The sequence below is a fragment of the Cnephaeus nilssonii genome (genome assembly GCF_951640355.1).
Source record: "Cnephaeus nilssonii genome assembly, chromosome: 10".
NCBI lineage: Eukaryota > Metazoa > Chordata > Mammalia > Chiroptera > Vespertilionidae > Cnephaeus > Cnephaeus nilssonii.
This window is the reverse complement of record NC_137081.1, coordinates 70,531,610-70,551,551: the sequence shown is the minus strand read 5'-3', so window position 1 is coordinate 70,551,551 and position 19,942 is coordinate 70,531,610. Positions and strand designations below refer to the sequence as shown.

Sequence of the window (19,942 nt, the reverse complement as noted above, 5' to 3'; positions counted from 1 at the left end):
CAGCACCAATGCAGTTCTGGCTTAAAAAGAATCAGTTTTAAGTACATTCAATTCAATTTCCCAGAAAATATCATACATCAGCTGGAGCTGATTGTTGGAAAGGAAGTATCATTAAGCATTCAACAGAAAATCCTAGAAGGAATTAAATGTTGAACACTTGGAAACAAAAGTGCCTTTCAAGAAAATGTTTCAGCCACAGGTGGTCCCAAGCCTTCATTTCACAAATAAATGTCCCCACTTTCCATTTTAATTCTCGTCACACACAACTCGAGACTAACAACCGAACTGAAAGGCCTGAGTCGAAGGATGGTGATTTCCCTGATTTTCTATTCTCATGTCCTCACAGGGCTTGCAGATGATTAGCCATTTATTTAGACACTTGAAATTACTTCAAATAATGAGGAGAAATCTAGACTTTCATTTTTAATATAAGGCTAAAGAACACGTTCTCATATCCAATGGTAAAAATATAAATTATGAAAGTTATCTGTTTTCATATTTTAGAAACCTCATCTTGGTTTTTCTGTATACAGGTTTATTTTCTAAGCATTTCAGTCGTCAGCATTTCACAACAAAAGCTTTTCTTCTTCCTTGACAATATCCCCTTTTTTTTCCTATGGGAATTTTGTCATCATTTCAGAGCTTTTACAATGTCATAATAAATTACATGTTGTATTGGTTTTCTTATAATTTTAAAGGCTAAATGGATTTAGGAAAAATAAGTGTATTGCTTCAACTGTTTTCATCTAATATTTGTAGATACACGTACTTCCAACCAAAATGTACAACATACATTTGTTCATATTCTGAGCACAAAATCACTCTTCCTAATAATCAGTCTTCATGGTTTTAGATTTTTAGTATTTATCTTTCATATTGAATGTCTACATTGATGTCATAAAATTTTGCAATTATTTTATGTATATCAGTGAATATGAATGATGTAAAACAACACATTACAAAGCACTATGATTAGAAAAATGGTAATTGTGAACATCTGGGTTGAGGAATTTAAAATTCAAAAGTCTTATATGTTTTATAAAGGTTTTTTTCTATGCTTGTCCAGATTTCAATTGGTATTATCTGAAACCATTGATCAGAAACAGGCTAACTACATGTAGATCCAAATATGTTGTCCAGATTAAATGCCCAGGTAGAAAAATAGTTCTTTCTCTATCCTTGTTATATGGCTACATTGATATAACAATAGTTTTAGTGTTTCCTTTAAGGATATTCAGCAATTTTGATGTTTGAGGAGAGAATAAGGTGGCCAAAATAAAGAAATACTTTTAAATCTAATTCATCCAATGTTATTAGAGAAGAAAATAGCTATATACTTAAAAACTGATAAAAATGTCTTGAATAGGTAAGAATTTCATTTTTAAAAATAAGCAGAAAAAAATCTGTGTTTTTATTAACCCACACGTGATTTCTAATTTGAGGCCTCAGTCTGCTGAAGCCCCTAATCTCTGAATTGAGGGACCCACCTTTTCCAAAAACCAAGGTGATGTCTATTTTATGGGAAAGGTAGATATTCAAAATATTTAAGAACATTGTGGTGGAGACGCTGACCATTCAGAGCAAATGTCCAATCAGTCAGCTGTCAAACATACCTCTGGTCCACTGATGTGGCCTTGCTGGGTATTAGCCATGTTCTAGAAGCAGGAATTCAGCGAGGGAGGGGTAGCAGAGTATTTGTCATTTACACACTTTGACATTTACTATAAGGTTTTCTCTCTCAGGGCTTTAGTTTTGACCATCCAGGTCCTTGCTCCTGTTCTATACCACAAATCCTCTGCAGTCTGATTCTCCTACTCATCTCACTCTTGAGCACAAAGGGAACACCATCATTCTCTATTCTTCATCAGCATTAGTCTAGGTAAGCTGTCCAGTCATTTTTTTCTCAACTGTTTTTCCATTGTGCCAAGTACACAGTTCCATGGCATTTCACCTTCAACCTGGCTTTCCTGCATATGGATAGCAAAAATATATCTCATGTTTCTGTAGTTTTTTCCCCATCAGGAATTTGTTGGGAGGATCAGGACAGAAATGCAACCCTCCAGTACCAACATTCAATAATTATCCTTTTATTCTGATTATGCTATGAAAATCCTTCCAGCTAATGAGGAAAGAACTCCTAGATGACACTTAAAAAGGAGAGGGTAAAGCTTAAAAAGAATATATAAATCACATACATATAATATTAATCATATATAATATGATTTCATATGGTCAGAACATTATATATAATCATATGATATGATTAATAATCATAAATAATATGACTTAATAATCATATATATAATATGATTTCATATGGTCAAAGCACTTATTATTGTTTTCTTTTCACATTACTGTGCCATCTATACCCCTACACACAATACTGAGATATATTCCCATTTTTAAACAACTTTATTAAGATAAAATTAACATACAATTCAACCCTTTTAGTATGCAAAATTCAGTATTTTAAAATATATTAACATACCTGTGTAACCATAATTGCAATCCCATTTTAGCATATTTGAATCTCACCAAAAAGAGACCCCATGCTCATTAACAGTCAGTCCTTATTGCCTTCCACCACATCCCTCATCTATTCTCTATGTGTATATATTTGCAAATTTGGGATATTTCATATGAATGAAATCGTACCACATTTGGTCTTCTGTGACTGGCTCCTTCCCCTTAGCCTTTATCCATGTATCATGTATGAGTACTTCCTTCTTTTTATTGCCAAATAATATTCCTTTGTATGGATTTACACATTTGATTTCTACATTAGAGTTTGTTTTTATTAATCTATTTTTCCTCTTTTCATGCCTATGTGTTCCTCTGACTCAGTGTGTGAGATAAATTTTTGGAGAGGGTCTTATTCCCTTTTAGTGCTGTGTTTTAAAGGATTATTTTCCTCTGTAAGTCATTTTTCTCTAGCAGTAACACAATCACTTTGAAATAATTAACCTTGCATCTTCTTCCCTTCATAAATCAGTTCACGCTATAAAATTGCATTTTATGCTTTCATTCACATAGTCATTTTAAAGGAAACATAAATGAAAAGTTTTTGCGTTTCTCAGGCTAGGTGGAAAAAAAGAATCAACTACAACATCAGTCATCCGTGAAAACCGCTGACATTTCGTTTCACATGTAAGGGAAATCTGAATGGCAGGAAAACCTTTCTACTCACAGGTATCTAAAGACTCGTCTGAATCATCAGGGCAGTCAGGGTCCCCATCACACAGCCAGCTCGGGGAGACACAAGTCACATGATCGTGGCAAAGAAATTCACCAGGACCACAGGACTGCTGATCTGAAAATGAAAATGTTTCAAAATAAAATATGACTGATCTGAACATGAACACAAGAGCAGTACAAAGATGAAATGTGAGAAAGCAATACATAAAAGGTACATGAATGTGATCCACATTTTCTGTTCAGCTGCAAAGCTAAGCCAATAATTTTCTTAATGATAGCCACTCAGCTCAAGTCCACCTTATTGATAGAATTGACTTTGATGTAGTCTCACACAGTCTGTTCTGGAAATTGTAACGAATTCTGTTTATGTTTATGACTAGCGGTTTTGTCAAACTGGATAAGGCACATAGAATCCCAGCAAGTGAGTTTTATAGATGTTGACATTTTGAATACAGACATTTTTATTCCTCCTTTGCTCCAAGAAGGGAAAAAAAAACTGTAATAAACGATAGTGTACCTAAACTGCATCTCTGCGTGTTCAGTTCTTAACTTTCCATACTAATGCCATAGCTTCATGTCTACATTAATTAGATGCCCAATCTCATAATATTTTATTGTCCATTTTGCTAAAACTTCTCAGGTGACAGCTTCGGCTGCTGAACAGCAAAAGTGATAGTACACTTCCATAAAGTTTTGCTATAACTCAGATTTCTGCAACCACAGCCAAAATGCCCATTATTTTCCCTTTATGTTTTAGAATATTTAGGGCCTTCTTCATATCCTAGCAAACTCATCAGATGTTGTTTCTTTGCAATATACTTACTTATACACTATAAATCAATTCAATAAAAATACTTAATTTTTACATTTTAAACGGAAAATAAACATTTCTTACAATCAATGACCTTCGAATGTAATGGAGTGCTGAGAACACCTCCTTTGATATCACTTACACTTTTGTTATGTATATACAGTGATTATTCAAATATTTTTAAAATCCATAAATAAATAGGTATTTCAATATATATCAAATGAAATTTATAAATGATATGAAAACATTGGGCCATAACTTAATTGGTACTTTTACCTTAGCAATTACAAAAGGATGATGATCTTCCCTGCAATGGTTTGATAAAATATGGTATACCTTTCCTTCCTCTTCCTCAATGTCTTTCCTCCCATCACAACATAACTTTCAATAAATATACATTACAAACACACAACATATCTTTAATCTATAGACATTGGTATAAACTATAGATATTTCCTGAAAATTAATATTATCTTATCCTAGTATATTTTTCAACACATTTACCATCAAAGCCACACTCCATTCCACTGCTATCATATTGCTGTTTTTAACATAAAACAGTTAAGTTCTTGACTATATTCTGTATTTGGCCCTATACTCAGTGCTAAAGAATCAAAGATTCTTTGCCTTCAAGGATCCAGCAGACTACCATGCCAACAGATCCAGGAATAAAGAAAAGTACTTTGTATACAAAAAGTTGCCAACTAAATGATAAAAAAAAAATAGCTGCTAAAAGGAGAGACCACAAGTGGAGAGAGATAGAGATGAATCAAAAAATAGTTTTGGGATGTAAGCATAACTTTAAAGATGGGAAGAATATGAATAAATGAAGAGTAAATATAGGACACTCCTGACATGGATGTGAAAAAATATTGCTAAGACAGTAGCTATTAAAATGTATTTGAGACAAATAAAAGTTTTCTACTAAAATTAAGATGACATTCAGGTTATATAACCTGGGTTTTCTCCACCAAACATTATGTCATATGTATAAGAATGTTCCAGTGCTAAGGGAGGGGAACTTAAATGTTGCTTAGAAAGTCCCATAACTTCTATAGTTCATAACAGGGTAAAACTTCAAATTATTTTGCTTATAAAGAGATGCTATAATCTATCAGCAAACAAGGATGAGTTCTGATAGTAAAGAAAAATTTAGTAATAATTATACCAGGACAAAATGTATAAACCAAGTCTGTCCCAAAAAAATCAGAATACATTTTCAATGTACCTATAGCTACTGTGCATTTGATGTATGATCTCAAATGCCAAGTTTTCTCTTCCTTCATTCCTCCCAAACTATAACAAATTGTTATGAGGAGAGGGGAAAAGAGATAGTACCTTGCTAAATGCCATTGCATAGTGCCTGACTCAGTGAATAATCAATAAGTACTAACTGTAAGTAAAAAGAAATAAAAAGAACCATAAAAAGCAATTTATCGTGTTGGAAAATAGCACCACAAAAACATAGGTCAGGGTCAGTAATGAAGGACCTTAATTACTGTAGAAAGTATTTTGTAGATCATTTGAAGCCATGAAAAAGTACTTTAGGAAGGTTTTTTTATGATAAAATATGGTACAAATTCATGTGTAGGCTATTGTAATTATCTAGAGACAAGTTCAAGATGATTGAGCTAAAGTAGTAGGAACTAAAATGAATATTCTACTCCATATAATGTAAGAGTTAAAATTGGTGAATAAAATGGTTGAAAAGCTTGAAGATGTCTCAAAGTAAATAGCCTCAGAAACTGATTAGATAGTATCTCAAAACCAAGGTAGGACATAGAAAAAAATTCTGTTTGTGTGTGTGTGGTTAAATGTGTAGTCATGTGGGTGTAAAATAATAATAGTACAGATAATAGAGGAAATAATTAATATATTTATAGTGCTTTTTAGCTAAAAATTCCCACCTCTGATATCTTAATTTGTACATTTCTTTCTTTTCTTTTTTTTTTAGCAATTATTATTAAGCTTCTACTACTAGGCACTGCAGATACAATGGTGTGTGTGTGTGGGGGGGGGGGAACAAAGCAGAAGTTCTTGTCATCCTGGGGCACATTATAGTGGGGAACAAAAACAAACTAAATGAGTTCATTGTATAGAATATTAGAAATAAGCCCTATGGAGAACAGTAAAACAAGATGGGGATTAAGTGTTGGAGACCGGAAGGATGGAGGTACATTTCAAATAAGTTAGAGAATCTGTCACAGAGAAGGCGCCATTTGAATAAAGGCGTATGGAGGTGAGAGTGACATCCATTTGAATAAGAGGTCATGTCCTAAAAGTCATGTGCTAAGCACTTGAAGCAAGAGGGAGCTCAGCAAAGTAAGGAAAACTGAGGAGGGCAGAGTGCTGGGAACAGTGACAGGATGAAAAACTGAAGTCAGGGATTCGGGGAAGAGCGGGTTGAGGGTGGCACATGAAGGTTTTGAGTTTTGCTAAAAGCCAAGATGGGAAACCATTGGAAGGTTCTGAGTAGAGCGACACAATCTAGGTCACTTTTTGTTAAAGGTTCACTCTATCTACTGCATTGAGAATAGAGTAAAATGAAGTGGGAAGATCGCCTAGGATGTTATGGCAATAACCGGTGAGAGAGATGGTTGTGTGGGCAAGTGTGTTGGTGAAATGAAGATTCACGACAGTATTTGATGAGGAAACTGAAGTCAAATACCTTGTTCACCATTTCATTACATGTCAAAATCTTGAATTCAGGTTTTGACCTCAAATGTATTACTGCCAACTGTTTTTGTAATATCCTGAGTATGATGTATTTGGGAGACATTCAAGTATAAATATGTCTCCTGGCCAGTGTTGCTCAGTGGTTGAGTATTGACCTATGACCCAGGAGGTCACAGTCCGATTCCCGGTCAGGGCACATGCCTGGGTTGTGGGCTGGATCCCCAGTGTAGGGTGTGCAGGAGGCAGCCGATCAATGATTCCCTCTTATCATTGGTGTTTCTATCTCTCTCTCCCTCTCCCTTCCTCTCTGAAATCAATAAAAATATATATGTTTAAAAAGAATAAATATGCATTAGACAGTGATATATTTAAGCCTGAAATTCAGGAGAAGCATCAAAAGTGGAAACACAGAACAGAACTGAAACTGTAAGAAGACATGGGAATAGGTGTAGCTGAAATTAAAGTGGGGAGTTAGTAGGAGGGAGGGAGGAAGGGAGGAAGGGAGGAAGGGAGGAAGGGAGGAAGGGAGGAAGGGAGGGAGGGAGGGAGGGAGGAAGGGAGGAAGGGAGGGAGACAGAGAGAGAGAGAGAGAGAGAGAGAGAGAGAGAGAGAGAGAAGCATAGGTCAAGAAAGGAGACAGAGAAGACAAAGTTTAGCCAGAAATAGGAAAGGAGAAGGGCAAGGGGAAAGGAGATTCATTAAAAATAAGTGGAATTTCAATAACTGGATTGAGGAAGGGGATCACTGGTGACAAAATTCAGGTAGGACGAGTTCTGAAAAGATGGCAGAGGCTTGCAGGCTGAGGTAAAGGTACCACTGAGGAAAGAGGGAGACTGGGGGCGCAAGAAGGATATGAAAGTGGAGCCCTTTCCTAAGGAAAACTCATGGGGCTGCAATGAGAACCTAAGCAATACTGGGAGCAAAAAAAGAAAGGATTAAAAAAAAGATAAATTATTAGCTGGTAGGAAATAAAATTAAGGTGTTCTTGCATGGTTTTGTTTTCTCAAAGAACCGTACAGCAAGACTTTTGAAATTTGAGGGAGTAAAATTGGAAAGAGTGGTAAAGATTTAGAATAACTGCTATGGGGAACTGGAAAGGCATCAACTAGACCAGTGGTTGGCAAACCGCAGCTCACGAGCCACATGCGGCTCTTTGGCCCCTTGAGTGTGGCTCTTCCACAAAATACCACGTGTGGGCGCGCTCGTACAGTGCGATTGAAACTACGTGGCCCATGCGCAGAAGTCAGTTTTCGGCCTGGGCGAGTCTATTTTGAAGAAGTGGCGTTAGAACATTCAAGGGGCCAAAGAGCCGCTTGTGGCTCGTGAGCCGCGGTTTGCTGACCACTGAACTAGACATTTGGGGAAGGATTTCTCTCTAAGGCCAGAGGATCCAGCTAAGATTGAAAAGTATATATTTGACAGTTGAGTGTTTTTGTTCTTTTTATTTCGTATTAATGTCAAATCGTTCACCTACATTAGGCCATGGATACAGAATAATCCCCTGGGAAAATCCAAGAAGAAAGTCCCTTTGGAAAATACGTAAATTACCCATCCTCAATAGGTATTCATATGTATCCATCACTAATCCATCATAATTCAAAACTTTTTTACCCCCAAAGATAAGATAGACCTATGGGGATTTACCTACTGAGTCTATATGATCAGTGTGCAAAGCAAGTTCCAACTTTTAAAGATAATTTACATTGTTGCAATTTTGGGAAACGTTTATATTATTCCTCTGAGAAACAGCCATCAAGAATAGCTTCCTTCAACCCACCTAATTATTTTTCAACCAGATATTCCACTTCCCGGTCAGTTTTTAAAAGCATTGATTATAGGATTCAAATGAATGGATTTTCAGTATTTCAAGGTGATTATCTTAAAATATATTCACTGGATTGAGTTCCTGGAATCAGAAGCTCAATATGTTGTGTGTGTGTGTGCATATTTTTCATTCATCCTATTTTATGCTTCATGCTACACTTCTGAGATAGCCAAACTAATCTTATTTTAAATGTCTTCCTATTGTGTGAAACATAATGTTATACACTGTAATTAAAACGGGAAGCTTATAAGAAAGTACAGCCAGTTTCACTTACATCCCTAAGGAAGAAGATCAAAGCTAGTACCATGTCTATCTCTTAATAATAGACTTTCACAACCAAAAGACATGGAAAGATTAGGACAATCATAGCCTATAGAGTTTACTGAGCTTAGATTCATCCTGGCATGAGAAAGCTTAATATGATAGCCCTGCTGCACTTATAGGAAACATCTATTTACTTATTTTAATAAAATCTGTAATATTATTTTCGGAAGTAGGATAGAAGTAGTCTTTGCTGAAAGACTTAATATACATGAGTTGCCACAGACTAGCTAACATAACTTTTTCTTTGTAATATCATGATGAATTGCTAATTTTGATCTTTAAGATAAAGAACTATAAAAATCAAACATTAAAACTAGTATCTGTCAATAAGGGCCTATTGAATAACTATGTAGCTTACAGCTGCATGGGTATTTTACCATAATTAATTTATAATAATGCTATGCCATTTCCCTTAGAAGTTGACATTTTATGTCCTATTTAAATACTAATGAGAGTGTTAGTTTATCAACAAATTATCTGCCTACTAATGCATAACAAGACACTACAGGGACCTTTAAAGGAAATATAAGTAACTAGAGGCCCGGTGCATGAAATTCGTGCATGGGGTTGGGGGTGTCCCTCAGCCCAGCCTGCCCCTTCTCCATTCTGGGACCCCTTGAGGGATGTCCGACTGCCCGTTTAGAATCCTGGTAGGATCGGGCCTAAATGGGCAGTCGGACAGCCCTCTCACAATCAAGGACTGCTTGCCTGCCTGCCTTCCTGATTGCCCCTAACCGCTTCTGCCTGCAAGCCTGATCAACCCCTAACCACTCCCCTGCCAGCCTGATTGCCCCTAACTGCCCTCCCCTGCAGGTCTGGTCCCCCCAACTGCACTCCCCTGCAGGCCTGGGCTCCCCCCAACTACCCTTCCCTACAGGCCAGGTCGCCCCCAACTTCTCTCCTCTGCCGGCCTGGTCACCCCTAACTGCCCTCCCCTGCAGGCTTGATCCCCCCCAACTGCCCTCCCCTGCAGGCCTGGTCCCTCCCAACTACCCTCCCCTGCTGGCCTGATCACCCACAACTGCCCTCCCCTGCTGGCCATCTTGTATCCACATGGGGGCAGCCATCTTTGACCACATGGGTGCAGCCATCTTGTGTGTTGGAGTGATGGTCAATTTGCATATTAGTCTTTTATTAGATAGGATAGAGGCCTGCTGCATGGGTGGAGGCCAACTGGTTTGCCCTGAACTGTGTCCTGGATCAGGGTGGGGGTTCCCTTGGGGCATGGGCGGCCTGGGCGAGGGGTCTGTGGTGGTTTGCAGGCTGGTCATGTCCCCTGGCGACCCAAGCGGAGGCCTTGGTATCTGGGATTTATTTATCTTCTATAATTGAAATTTTGTAGCCTTGAGCAGAGGCCTGGGCCGGCCAGGGTGTGCAGGAAGCTTGGCTTCCTCCATTGCTGGGGAAACCCAAGCCTCCTGCTCGCTCCGTGGCTGCACCCATTTTTGTTGGCATCTATTTATCTTCTATAATTGAAACTTTGTAGCCTTGAGCAGAGGCCTGGGCTGGCCAGGATGTGCAGGAAGCTTGGCTTCCTCCATTGCCAGGGAAACCCAAGCCTCCTGTTTGCTCTGTGGCCGCAGCCATCTTGGTTGGGTTAATTTGCCTACTCGCTCTGATTGGCTGGTAGGTGTTGCTTGTGAGTGTAGCAGGCGTACGGTCAATTTACATATTGCTCTTTTATTAGATAGGATGGACTCTGGTAGCTATTTACAAATTAAAGGCAAAGGAGGGGGTATAGTCCCCATTTAATATCTGAATCCATGAGGAGTCTGATATTGATCCTAGCTAAGGTCAAGAATAGGTACAACTTTTGCACATGCTAAGTATTAGGGAAATGCTGTGGCAGGTTGTCAGAACTTAATTTTAATGACATTTTAGTTCCTTTAATCAACACTTCCACAATAAACTTTTTCTTCCCCCATCACTGGTTCCATCACCCTCTACTCAAATCACCAAAAAGCTCACATTTTATTTTACTGTGTATTATAGCTACTGGATGAAGAGCTCCTGAAGGGCAGAGAGTCCTTCCTAGCCTTTGTATTTTCTCCAAACAAGGTGATTTCAATGAAAAAAAATTATGTAAAGAATTATATATTATTTTTAGAAAGAGAGGGGGAAAAGAAAAACCCAAGTGTGTTCTGCATTTTTATCAGAATAATAAATAGCTTATTTAGTTAATCACCAAAATAAAACTAAGTTCTCCCATGGCTAAATAAAATACCCTGAGTAGTAAAGATTATACTATATAAAATTAAAGTATCCATGAACACTAAAAATCAAACTTGAGAGTGATTGTGTTATCCTCCAGAGTCTCTTAACTACACTGAAAATTACACTTTTATAATAGCTGGTTGTACAATGATAACTTAGCCGAATATGTTAATGATAGGTGTGTTTTGTTTTGTTTTTTGAAAGATAATTTCTTTAGGAATATCATTACTTTAAGTGTAAGGTACAATGAAACTCACCATTTAAGTCCATGTTTAATAGCAATACAAAAACATATTTGAATTATTCACATTTTGGGAGGCTGGTGTGGGAGAAGTTAGGTAAAATGTGGTCAAACCTGCCAGTTTCAGTTTACCAAGGAATATATCTCCATCATAAAATGCATGGTGCATTAAAAATAAACTTTATTATATAAAATAGTATTACAATTTGTGGTATCATTTATCTATGTTAAATTCAGCCTTTATTAAAAACCCACCCAGGCTTAAATTAAAGGGGCAATTAGTAATGAATGGTAACCATACTTCAATGGTAACATGATTTTTTTAATTAATAATTCCCATTGTCTTGCTGAATCATTATTGATAACTTAGAAAGTTAATTAATCAAACTATAGACATATGTGCTCACATACAATATGTATATATGTTCTTGTACTTTAAAATTAGTATACAGCTCTGCCTAGTGCTCTGTTATCACTGAAGCTAAGGCTGATTAAGAGAAACCATTCAAATGTTTGAATAAGATTCCTGCGGTGGATTGACTAATGGCAACCCCAAAATGACCACATCCTAATTCCAAGAACCTGAGAATATATACACAGTACAAGGGACTGGGCAGATATGATTAAGTTAAGAATCTTGAGGCTAGGGCAGTAGCGTGGAATATTCAAATGAGCCCAGTGCAATTACAAGGGTTCTTATAAGAGAAAAATCAGAGGAGCGAAGACATGGACACAAAAGCAGAACTTGGTGCAATCTGCGGAAGATGCCAAGAGCAAAGAGATAAGGAATGTGGGCAGCATCTCAAAGCTGGAAAAGTGAAGGAAATGAATTCTCTCATAGAACCTCCAAAATAACTCAGTCCTGTAGATACCATTTAGGCTTCTGACCTCCAGAACTGTAAGATAATAAATGTGTTGCTTTAAGCCACTAAGTTACAACAGCAGTAGAAAACTAATACCAGGCCCCCATCTCACAAACACCTATCACTTTTGTAAGTCTGATTAAATGATCAGGAAACAAGCAAGCTGCCAAGTATTTTACACTAATTTAAAGGCCTTTTTCTCCTAAATCAGTTTCTACACTATCTACTCAAATAAAACGCCTTTTATTTCTCCTTGATGTCAAATGACAGTCAAAATACATCTGCATAGTACTGAAGCCAGCAATAATGCCTAGAAGCACGTAATAGGGTTTTATAAAAACACACCATAAATGTTCAAATAAATGACATCCTTCAATGGGAAATACATGAATTGAGAAGTGAGTGTGTATATTTTTATGAGATGAGAAAATGCAAAAAATATATCTTTCTATTATGGAAAAATTATAGTTAATTATATATTTTTATGCTTTCTATTGGCTACCAAATTTGCAATCATCCCATGCCCTATTAGGCACCAAATGTCTTTAGCCCTGCAAATGGCAATTCGTACTTACAAAAACATCTTATATAAAACTAAGACAAAATTGAAAATTTGAAGAAGTACATTATCCCCAGGAAGAAATGTTGCTCATTTATCATTTCTATCATAATGAACAAATGAAAAAGTATCACTGTAAACATTTCAAATCCAATCTGACATTTAATTTTCAAGAAGAACGTTTTTTTCCTTGATCATTTAAACATTGATAGGCTCCTAGTTTTATCAGGGCAGTGATATGGAAAATTATAAGGCACTCCGCAGAAACCTGTTTGAAAGTAAGAAACAAGTTAAACCACCAGGATAAAAAAAACCCTGTCCTTTATTTAGCAAGAGACAATTTTTTTTTTTTTTTTTTAGTTGAATGACACCGGTACATTCCATATGGTTGCCTTGAGTTTTATTATCATTAGACAAACGGTTTGCAGTTCTGTGTTCTTTTCTGAAATTGCAATGGGAATGCTCTATTTTCTTTTTACCTGCCCTTTCTCAAAAGCCCACTGAAATGAATATACCGAGTCATTTCATATACTACATTGTTAAGAAAGAGGAAAAAATTTGACAGGTTGCCTTCTTAAATTTAAAAGAAAAAGCCTAAATTATTGACATTTCTTTGCAAGTTCTATTCTCTAAATCCTATGTGATCCTCATGCCACTCCCAGGGGGTATCAAAATTCACATCTTTTTTCTCATCTCTAGGCTCAGTGAGCTAGGAAGCAGATGGTTCGGCTTTGGCTGTTTCGGGGATGCTGCAAGATCTCCTAGTCTTTATGCTGTGTTTTAACCACTAATGGTTCTTCAAAGACTACAGTTTTACATACCTCACGTTCCTACTTTGAGTTTAAAATATATTTTTCAATCAAATTTTTCCCTACTTTAAAATACTTTAAGCATAATCATTTAGTTAATACTCATTTATCGTGAACCAATATAGGCACTGAGAATATAACGATATAACAGGATTTCTACATACAAGTGGCTGAAGGGTAGGCAAACATATAAATACTTACAATCATGTGAAGCGGGTGCTACTCTGGGTGTATCTGGAGTGTTGAAAGAGCACAGAAAATGGAACAGCTCGTGCTACAGACAGCTGAAGTTGGGGGGTCAAGATGGGGACAGGGCATGCAGAAACCAGTTACCTATCCAACAGGTACTTTTACCGCTTTTGGAAAATCCCACTTCCCACTATAGAGACGCAGAAAGCCCTATGCTTGCTTTCCCAGTCTGTCTTGCAGCTAGGACATGGACCCCAATGTTGACTAATGACAAATGAGGTATGGAGACGGCTAGGCCTCCCTTGGGAAAGGTTTTCTTTAAACAACAAAGGAGACTTGATAGGAGGAGCATGATCTCCTGCATTGCTTTAGGTTATGAGCAGTTGAAGCCTGGAGCAGTCACAGACATTGCAAGAGCATGAGGACAAATAAGCCTGAGTATGAAGGCCAACGCAGTGAGGATGGCAACGTGAAAAGATGCCCAGCACCGCGGTTTTGGATGATATTGTGGGTTACTCAGAGGTGACCCTGACCCACATCCCACTAACCTCTACCAGGCGTCCTCAAACTACAGCCCGCGGGCCACATGCAGGTGTTTTTGCCATTTTGTTTTTTTTTTTTACTTCAAAATAAGATATGTACAGTGTGCATAGGAATTTGTTCATAGTGTTTTTTTTTTTAACTATAGTCCGGCCCTCCAACGGTCTGAGGGACAGTGAACTGGCCCTCTGTTTAAAAAGTTTGAAGACCCCTGCGACATTGTGTTACGTTATGTGATAAATATCCTTTTTACTTAGCCATGGTATGTTGAGTAAGATCACTACCAATTGTAAGTAACTGATACAGGTATCAGGGAAGCTTCCCAGAAAATGTGTTTTTTAAATCATTTTAATAAAAGAACACAAGATTGCCAAGCTGACTAGTAGGGGATGGCATGTGAAACAAAAGGAAGATCACATGGGGAAACCATGGCATATAAATGGAACACCAAGTTATTCAGGTAGCTGAGGTTTAGTTTATGTTTCAAAGATTGCCTAGAATATAGTTTTAACGTCCACATTGTTAGGCTTGAATGTTGTCAATATTTTAATATGCTCTTCATAACCATTCAGTAAGGCTTCTTACTCTTCCTTAAGTTGCTAGGTTTTTGAAAATACCTTTTAGTGGGAGATAATAAAATGATACCACAAATTGTAGCAGTTATTGAATGTTCACTATATGTCACAGGCTAAATTAAACAATTTGTGTATTGCATTTAATCCTAATAAAAATATGCTGTTTGTATCTGACAAATCAGACCCTTTAGAAAGTAAAATGACTTTCTTAATATCACCCCACTAGAAAGTGGGAAGATCAGGACACAAACACTCATCTGACTGACACAAAGCCTGTTCACATAACCACTAATTGAATTTTTCTCAAATTGGGAATTACTGGCATTTTGAAGAGCAATGATTTTTGCATCAATAGTATATTTAGCATCACTAACCTATAGGCATTAAATGCCAGCAGTACCTTTAAGTCACTATAGCCCAAATCACCCCACAAATATATGTGTGCGCACTACAGATACTGTACGAAAGAAACCTACTGGGAATTCATATAAACTGTTATTATTCACTCTACTTTAAACTGCTGATACTTTGCGCCCACCTTATTCTTCCAAACTAGATCTCAATGCTTCATTCTTCTCAAGTCTTTCCCATCTTCTGATTGATCCCTAAAATTCCGTGTGTTTTACTCACAGATATATAAAGGTAGCAGCTATCCCTGGAATAATTGAAACTTTGCTTATTATGTATTTACAACCTTGTGTATAAAGATAAAAGGAAATCATTTATGGACATGTGGCAATCATGAAGCTATACCCCAGATGAAAAGGTTGAATGAAGACAAAGGAGGTTGGAAGCACCATAGACACACACCTTTCATGATATTGTGAAGAATTTTCTTCCATAATATTCTCCATAATCAAAGGCATGGAGTTCATGAACTTTCTAGCTCCTTTCATTTTATATCCATGATCAAACAAGTGTTTAAAATGTATGAAAATACACTGGGGGAGGAGAGGGAGAAAGATGGTGAGATAGTGGTTTTCGTAGACTGACTACCCTTTTGTAGGCTGATGTCTAACCCCCAAACTATCATATGAGAAGAGCATCTCCATTAGTTAACATCATTGAGGACAATGGTCCTAAAGAGGTGGGCTTGTGTTATTTGTGAAATATGACTAAAAGTTCAAAGGGTTTCCTAAGTGACACAGGTAATTAAGTACTTCTCTACAGTAGACACATCATGAAAATTTAAATCAATCTTCATAAAAGTAATTATTGTCAATCAAAAGAAAAGTTCGAATGTAACATTTGAATGTTGATAGAAAATTAGAAAAGGTAGCCATAGGGGCCAAAAGAAATATAAATTAAGCCTCATAATGTTTTCAGGAAGAGATATAAATGCATACATTTTCTTACATTATACCAATGCATGTTCTTTTTCTTTCCACAATTAAGAAATTATTTAGAAACAGTATACTTTAATCTAACAAAATACACATGAAGTCATGTTACCAGACTATGAATTAGAATATTATTGTTTTCTGTAGTTCAAGTTTTGGTGATATTTAAATTGCATAAGTTATATTAAATTAAAGTATGAGAAAATAGAGGATAATCAAAAAAGTTAAAAAGCAAATATTTTGAAGTTTACTACTGATAGACAATAACTATTGAATTTTAAAAGTATATAGACTTTTCTATGTAGAGTTTATTTCAATATTTATCATACTTTCTTTAAACACACACACACACACACACAGACAGCACTGTTTCTAAACCTTTGCTTCTCAATCAACTTATACATACAATGGATCATTAAATTATGATAATTTTATTTCCTACTTCAAACATAGCAGTAAAATCTCATCTTTTCTTCTATTCTTATTGAAACATCCAAAATTCAAGCCAGGAGCCCCTCCTGCCTGGGGCCCCACAGCTGTCTTCTCTGTATTAAGTTCTATTTCCTTCTGACTCATTCTCCACAGTAAGATTCACTCTCAGACTGCAACTGATCATTTAAAGCCCTGCTTAAATGCTTTAAGAACTGCCCTAGCTGGTTTGGCTCAGTGGATAGCACATTGGCCTATGGACTGAAGGGTCCCAGGTTCAATTCAGTTAAGGGCATGTGCCTCAGTTGCAGGCTCAGTTGCAGGCTTGGTTCCCAACCAATCGATGTGTCTCTCTCACATTGATGTTTCTCTTTTTGTCTCTCCCCTTCTATTCCACTCTCTTTAAAATTCAATGGAAAAATATCCTCAAGTGAAGATTAACCAAAATGTTTTTCAAAAAAAACCTTAGAATTACCATAAATGTCCAACCTTAGTAAACATATTGCAAAGAATCTTCAGGATTGAAGCTATGTGCACTATTCCCCACTCACCTCCAAAAATCAGGGCTCTATTGCAAATTAACTTATTTTTGGTCTTTTACTACAAAATTCATTTTCTTGTCTCAGTGCCTTGACAGATCTCTACCTTCTGCTTAGATTACTCTTCTCTCCCCACCCATTTCTTTGAGCAAATCTACCATATGTCTCAATTTAAAAGTCAGATCTTCTGGGAGATCTGATCCAATGTGGTTTTCAATAGTATTCTGTATTTCTGTACTCACGATACTTATCATAGTTTGCTCTTATACCTTGTTTCGTTATCTACATTTCTCCCTAGACCACAGGATTAAGTAAGAACCATCATTCTCTGAGAAATATATAAACTCATTAAGTATTTATTGCAATAGGCAAAGAAACTGAAATAATGAAAACATATTTGGAATTGGACATATTGTGAAATTTGTATGGCTTTAGTAAAATTATATTCCTAAGTCAGTTTCCTATGTATAAAACAATACTAATAGTATAAACTTCATGGCTGTGTTGTAAAAATTATATAATATTATATGTGAATTGTTAACAGTAACACTCAAAAAATGAAGGGTATTATTATTTATTAGAGGCCCAATGCACGAAATCCGTGCAAGAGTAGGCCTTCCTTCCCCCAGCTGCCGGCACCAGCTTCCCTCTGGCACCTGGGACACAGACTTCCCTCACAGCCCCAGTTTTGTTCCGAAGGGCGTCTGTTCTAATTAGCATATTATGCTTTTATTATTATAGATTATTATAGATTATAAATAAAAATAATTTCATCTCTTAAGTACTCCAAAGCATATTAACTTTGACTAATTAAAACAGCGTCAATTATTTCATTGTTCAAACCACTATTCAAGGAATCCTAAATCTTATCTTATTACTCCCCTGGTTCAATGAGACCACACTGGAAACATCTTGGCCAATAGTAAAGTCCTATCTATACTTCCACTGTGATATCCTTTTCTCATTCTCATATGTCTTTCGGTTCTTAACCAAGATTTTCTCCTCCATATTATATTTATAAGAAATAATAAGGGGAGGGTGCTTTTAGAACGATGAGCATTCAACCCTGATAGGTTTGGCTGTATTGGTTGAGCATCGTGGCAGGCACAAAGTTCACCAGTTTGATTCCTAGTCAGGACTTAAGTGGGTTTGATCCCTGGTCAGGGTGTGTGCAAGGGGCAACCGATTGATATCTCTCTCTCTTTCTCTCTCTCTCTCTCTCTCTCTCTCTCTCTCTCTCTCTCTCTCCTTCTTCTCTCCTCCTCCTTCTCCCTTTCTCTCTAAAAGCAATAAAACATATTTGTAAAAAGGAAACTGGAAATCCTCCCCCCAAAAAAGAATGATAAGCATTCAAATAAAAAGAATCCTTTTTCTCTAGTTTATTTCTTTTTCCTTAAGAATTAATCCATTTTCACAATTATAGTTTGTTTGTTTTTAAGTCAAATTCTGCCAGCTGAATTGCCATAGAAAATTGGCTCACTGGGAGGGCAATAATTAGTCACACACACACACACACACACACACACACACACACACACACACAATTTGTTAAGTGAATAAAACAAATAACATAAAAAAGGAGTAGGCAAATTAAAACAGTAATATATAAATGTGATACGTGTATAATATAGCTTTACACAAAATACCTATTTTCTCTGGTTCAAATAATCATTCTGTGAGCTTGTAAAGGCTGCACTGTTTTATTAAATTGCAATTACTGTGTTGGCTATTTTGACAATGCAACCAAACAGTTCGCTGGGTAAATAGTTCATGGAGTGACCACCAGGGTCGCTGGCAGAGTCACTGTTGCAGAGACATTCTAATGCTGTGAAAAACAATCCTCAAAGTAATTTTCAAACATCTACTGGCTGTAAATAATAACAGAGCTGCAAGTTATATTTCAACGACCAATACTTGCTTTTTCTTTTCCTACTCCCATGAAACCAATCAAATGTATATAATTAAGGTTGTGAAAACAAAGTTTAATCATTCATTCAAAATAAATCTTTTTTAAAAATATACTTTTATTAATTTCAGAGAGGAAGGGAGAGGGAGAAAGAGATAGAAACATCAATGAAGAGAGAGAATCATTGATCAGCTGCCTCCTGAGCACCCCATACCGGGGATCTAGCCCACATCCTGAGCATGTGCCCGGACTGGGAATCAAACCGTGACCTTCTGGTTCATAGGTCAATGCTCAACCACTGAGTCATGCCAGTCAGGCTACAATAAATGTTTTAAGTCTTAGAAATATCAACAGAGCTAAATAATTTTTAAAAACAGTGTTTCATTTCACAACTTTTGGAAAAAATACTACTTTACATGTATTTAGTTCATTACAGACTATTTTAAGTTTCAATTATGCCTTTAAAATGGGCAGCAAGCCTTGACCTAAGAGGAAAACAGGAAGTTTGAAGAAAAAGCAGAATGCACATAGTAAGATACCTAAAACTACAAGTTCACAAATAAGGTTTCTTGTTTATTATTATTTCTTATGAAATTCTAGTTAACCCAAATAAAATGTTTCCATTAAGTAAATTAAATATTTTAATAAATATGCATTTTCTTCTTCTATATTTAATCCTGCAACCTTAACTATATAATTTTTTATCCTTTCTTAAAGTATTTAATTTTTTTAAAATATGTTTTTATTGATTTCAGAAAGGAATGGAAAGGGAGCAAAAGCTAGAAACATCAATGATGAGAGAGAATCATTGATCTGTTGCCTCCTGCATGCCCCACTGGGTATTGAGCCCTCAATCTGGGCATAAGCCCTGACTGGAAATTGAACCATAACCTCCTGGTTCATAGGT

The 19,942-nt window shown here is 36.5% G+C and overlaps 1 protein-coding gene across 1 annotated transcript in view; it reads right to left on the bottom strand.

The window, feature by feature from the left end:
* The window catches only part of LRP1B (LDL receptor related protein 1B), a 1,721,287-nt gene that overhangs the window by 1,391,420 nt on the left and 309,925 nt on the right, over positions 1 to 19,942 (bottom strand). Inside the window, exon 2 of the mRNA XM_079782447.1 lies at positions 3,188 to 3,310. Within this exon, the coding sequence (XP_079638573.1) occupies positions 3,188 to 3,310 (123 nt within the window). The remainder of the gene's footprint in view (positions 1 to 3,187; positions 3,311 to 19,942) is intronic.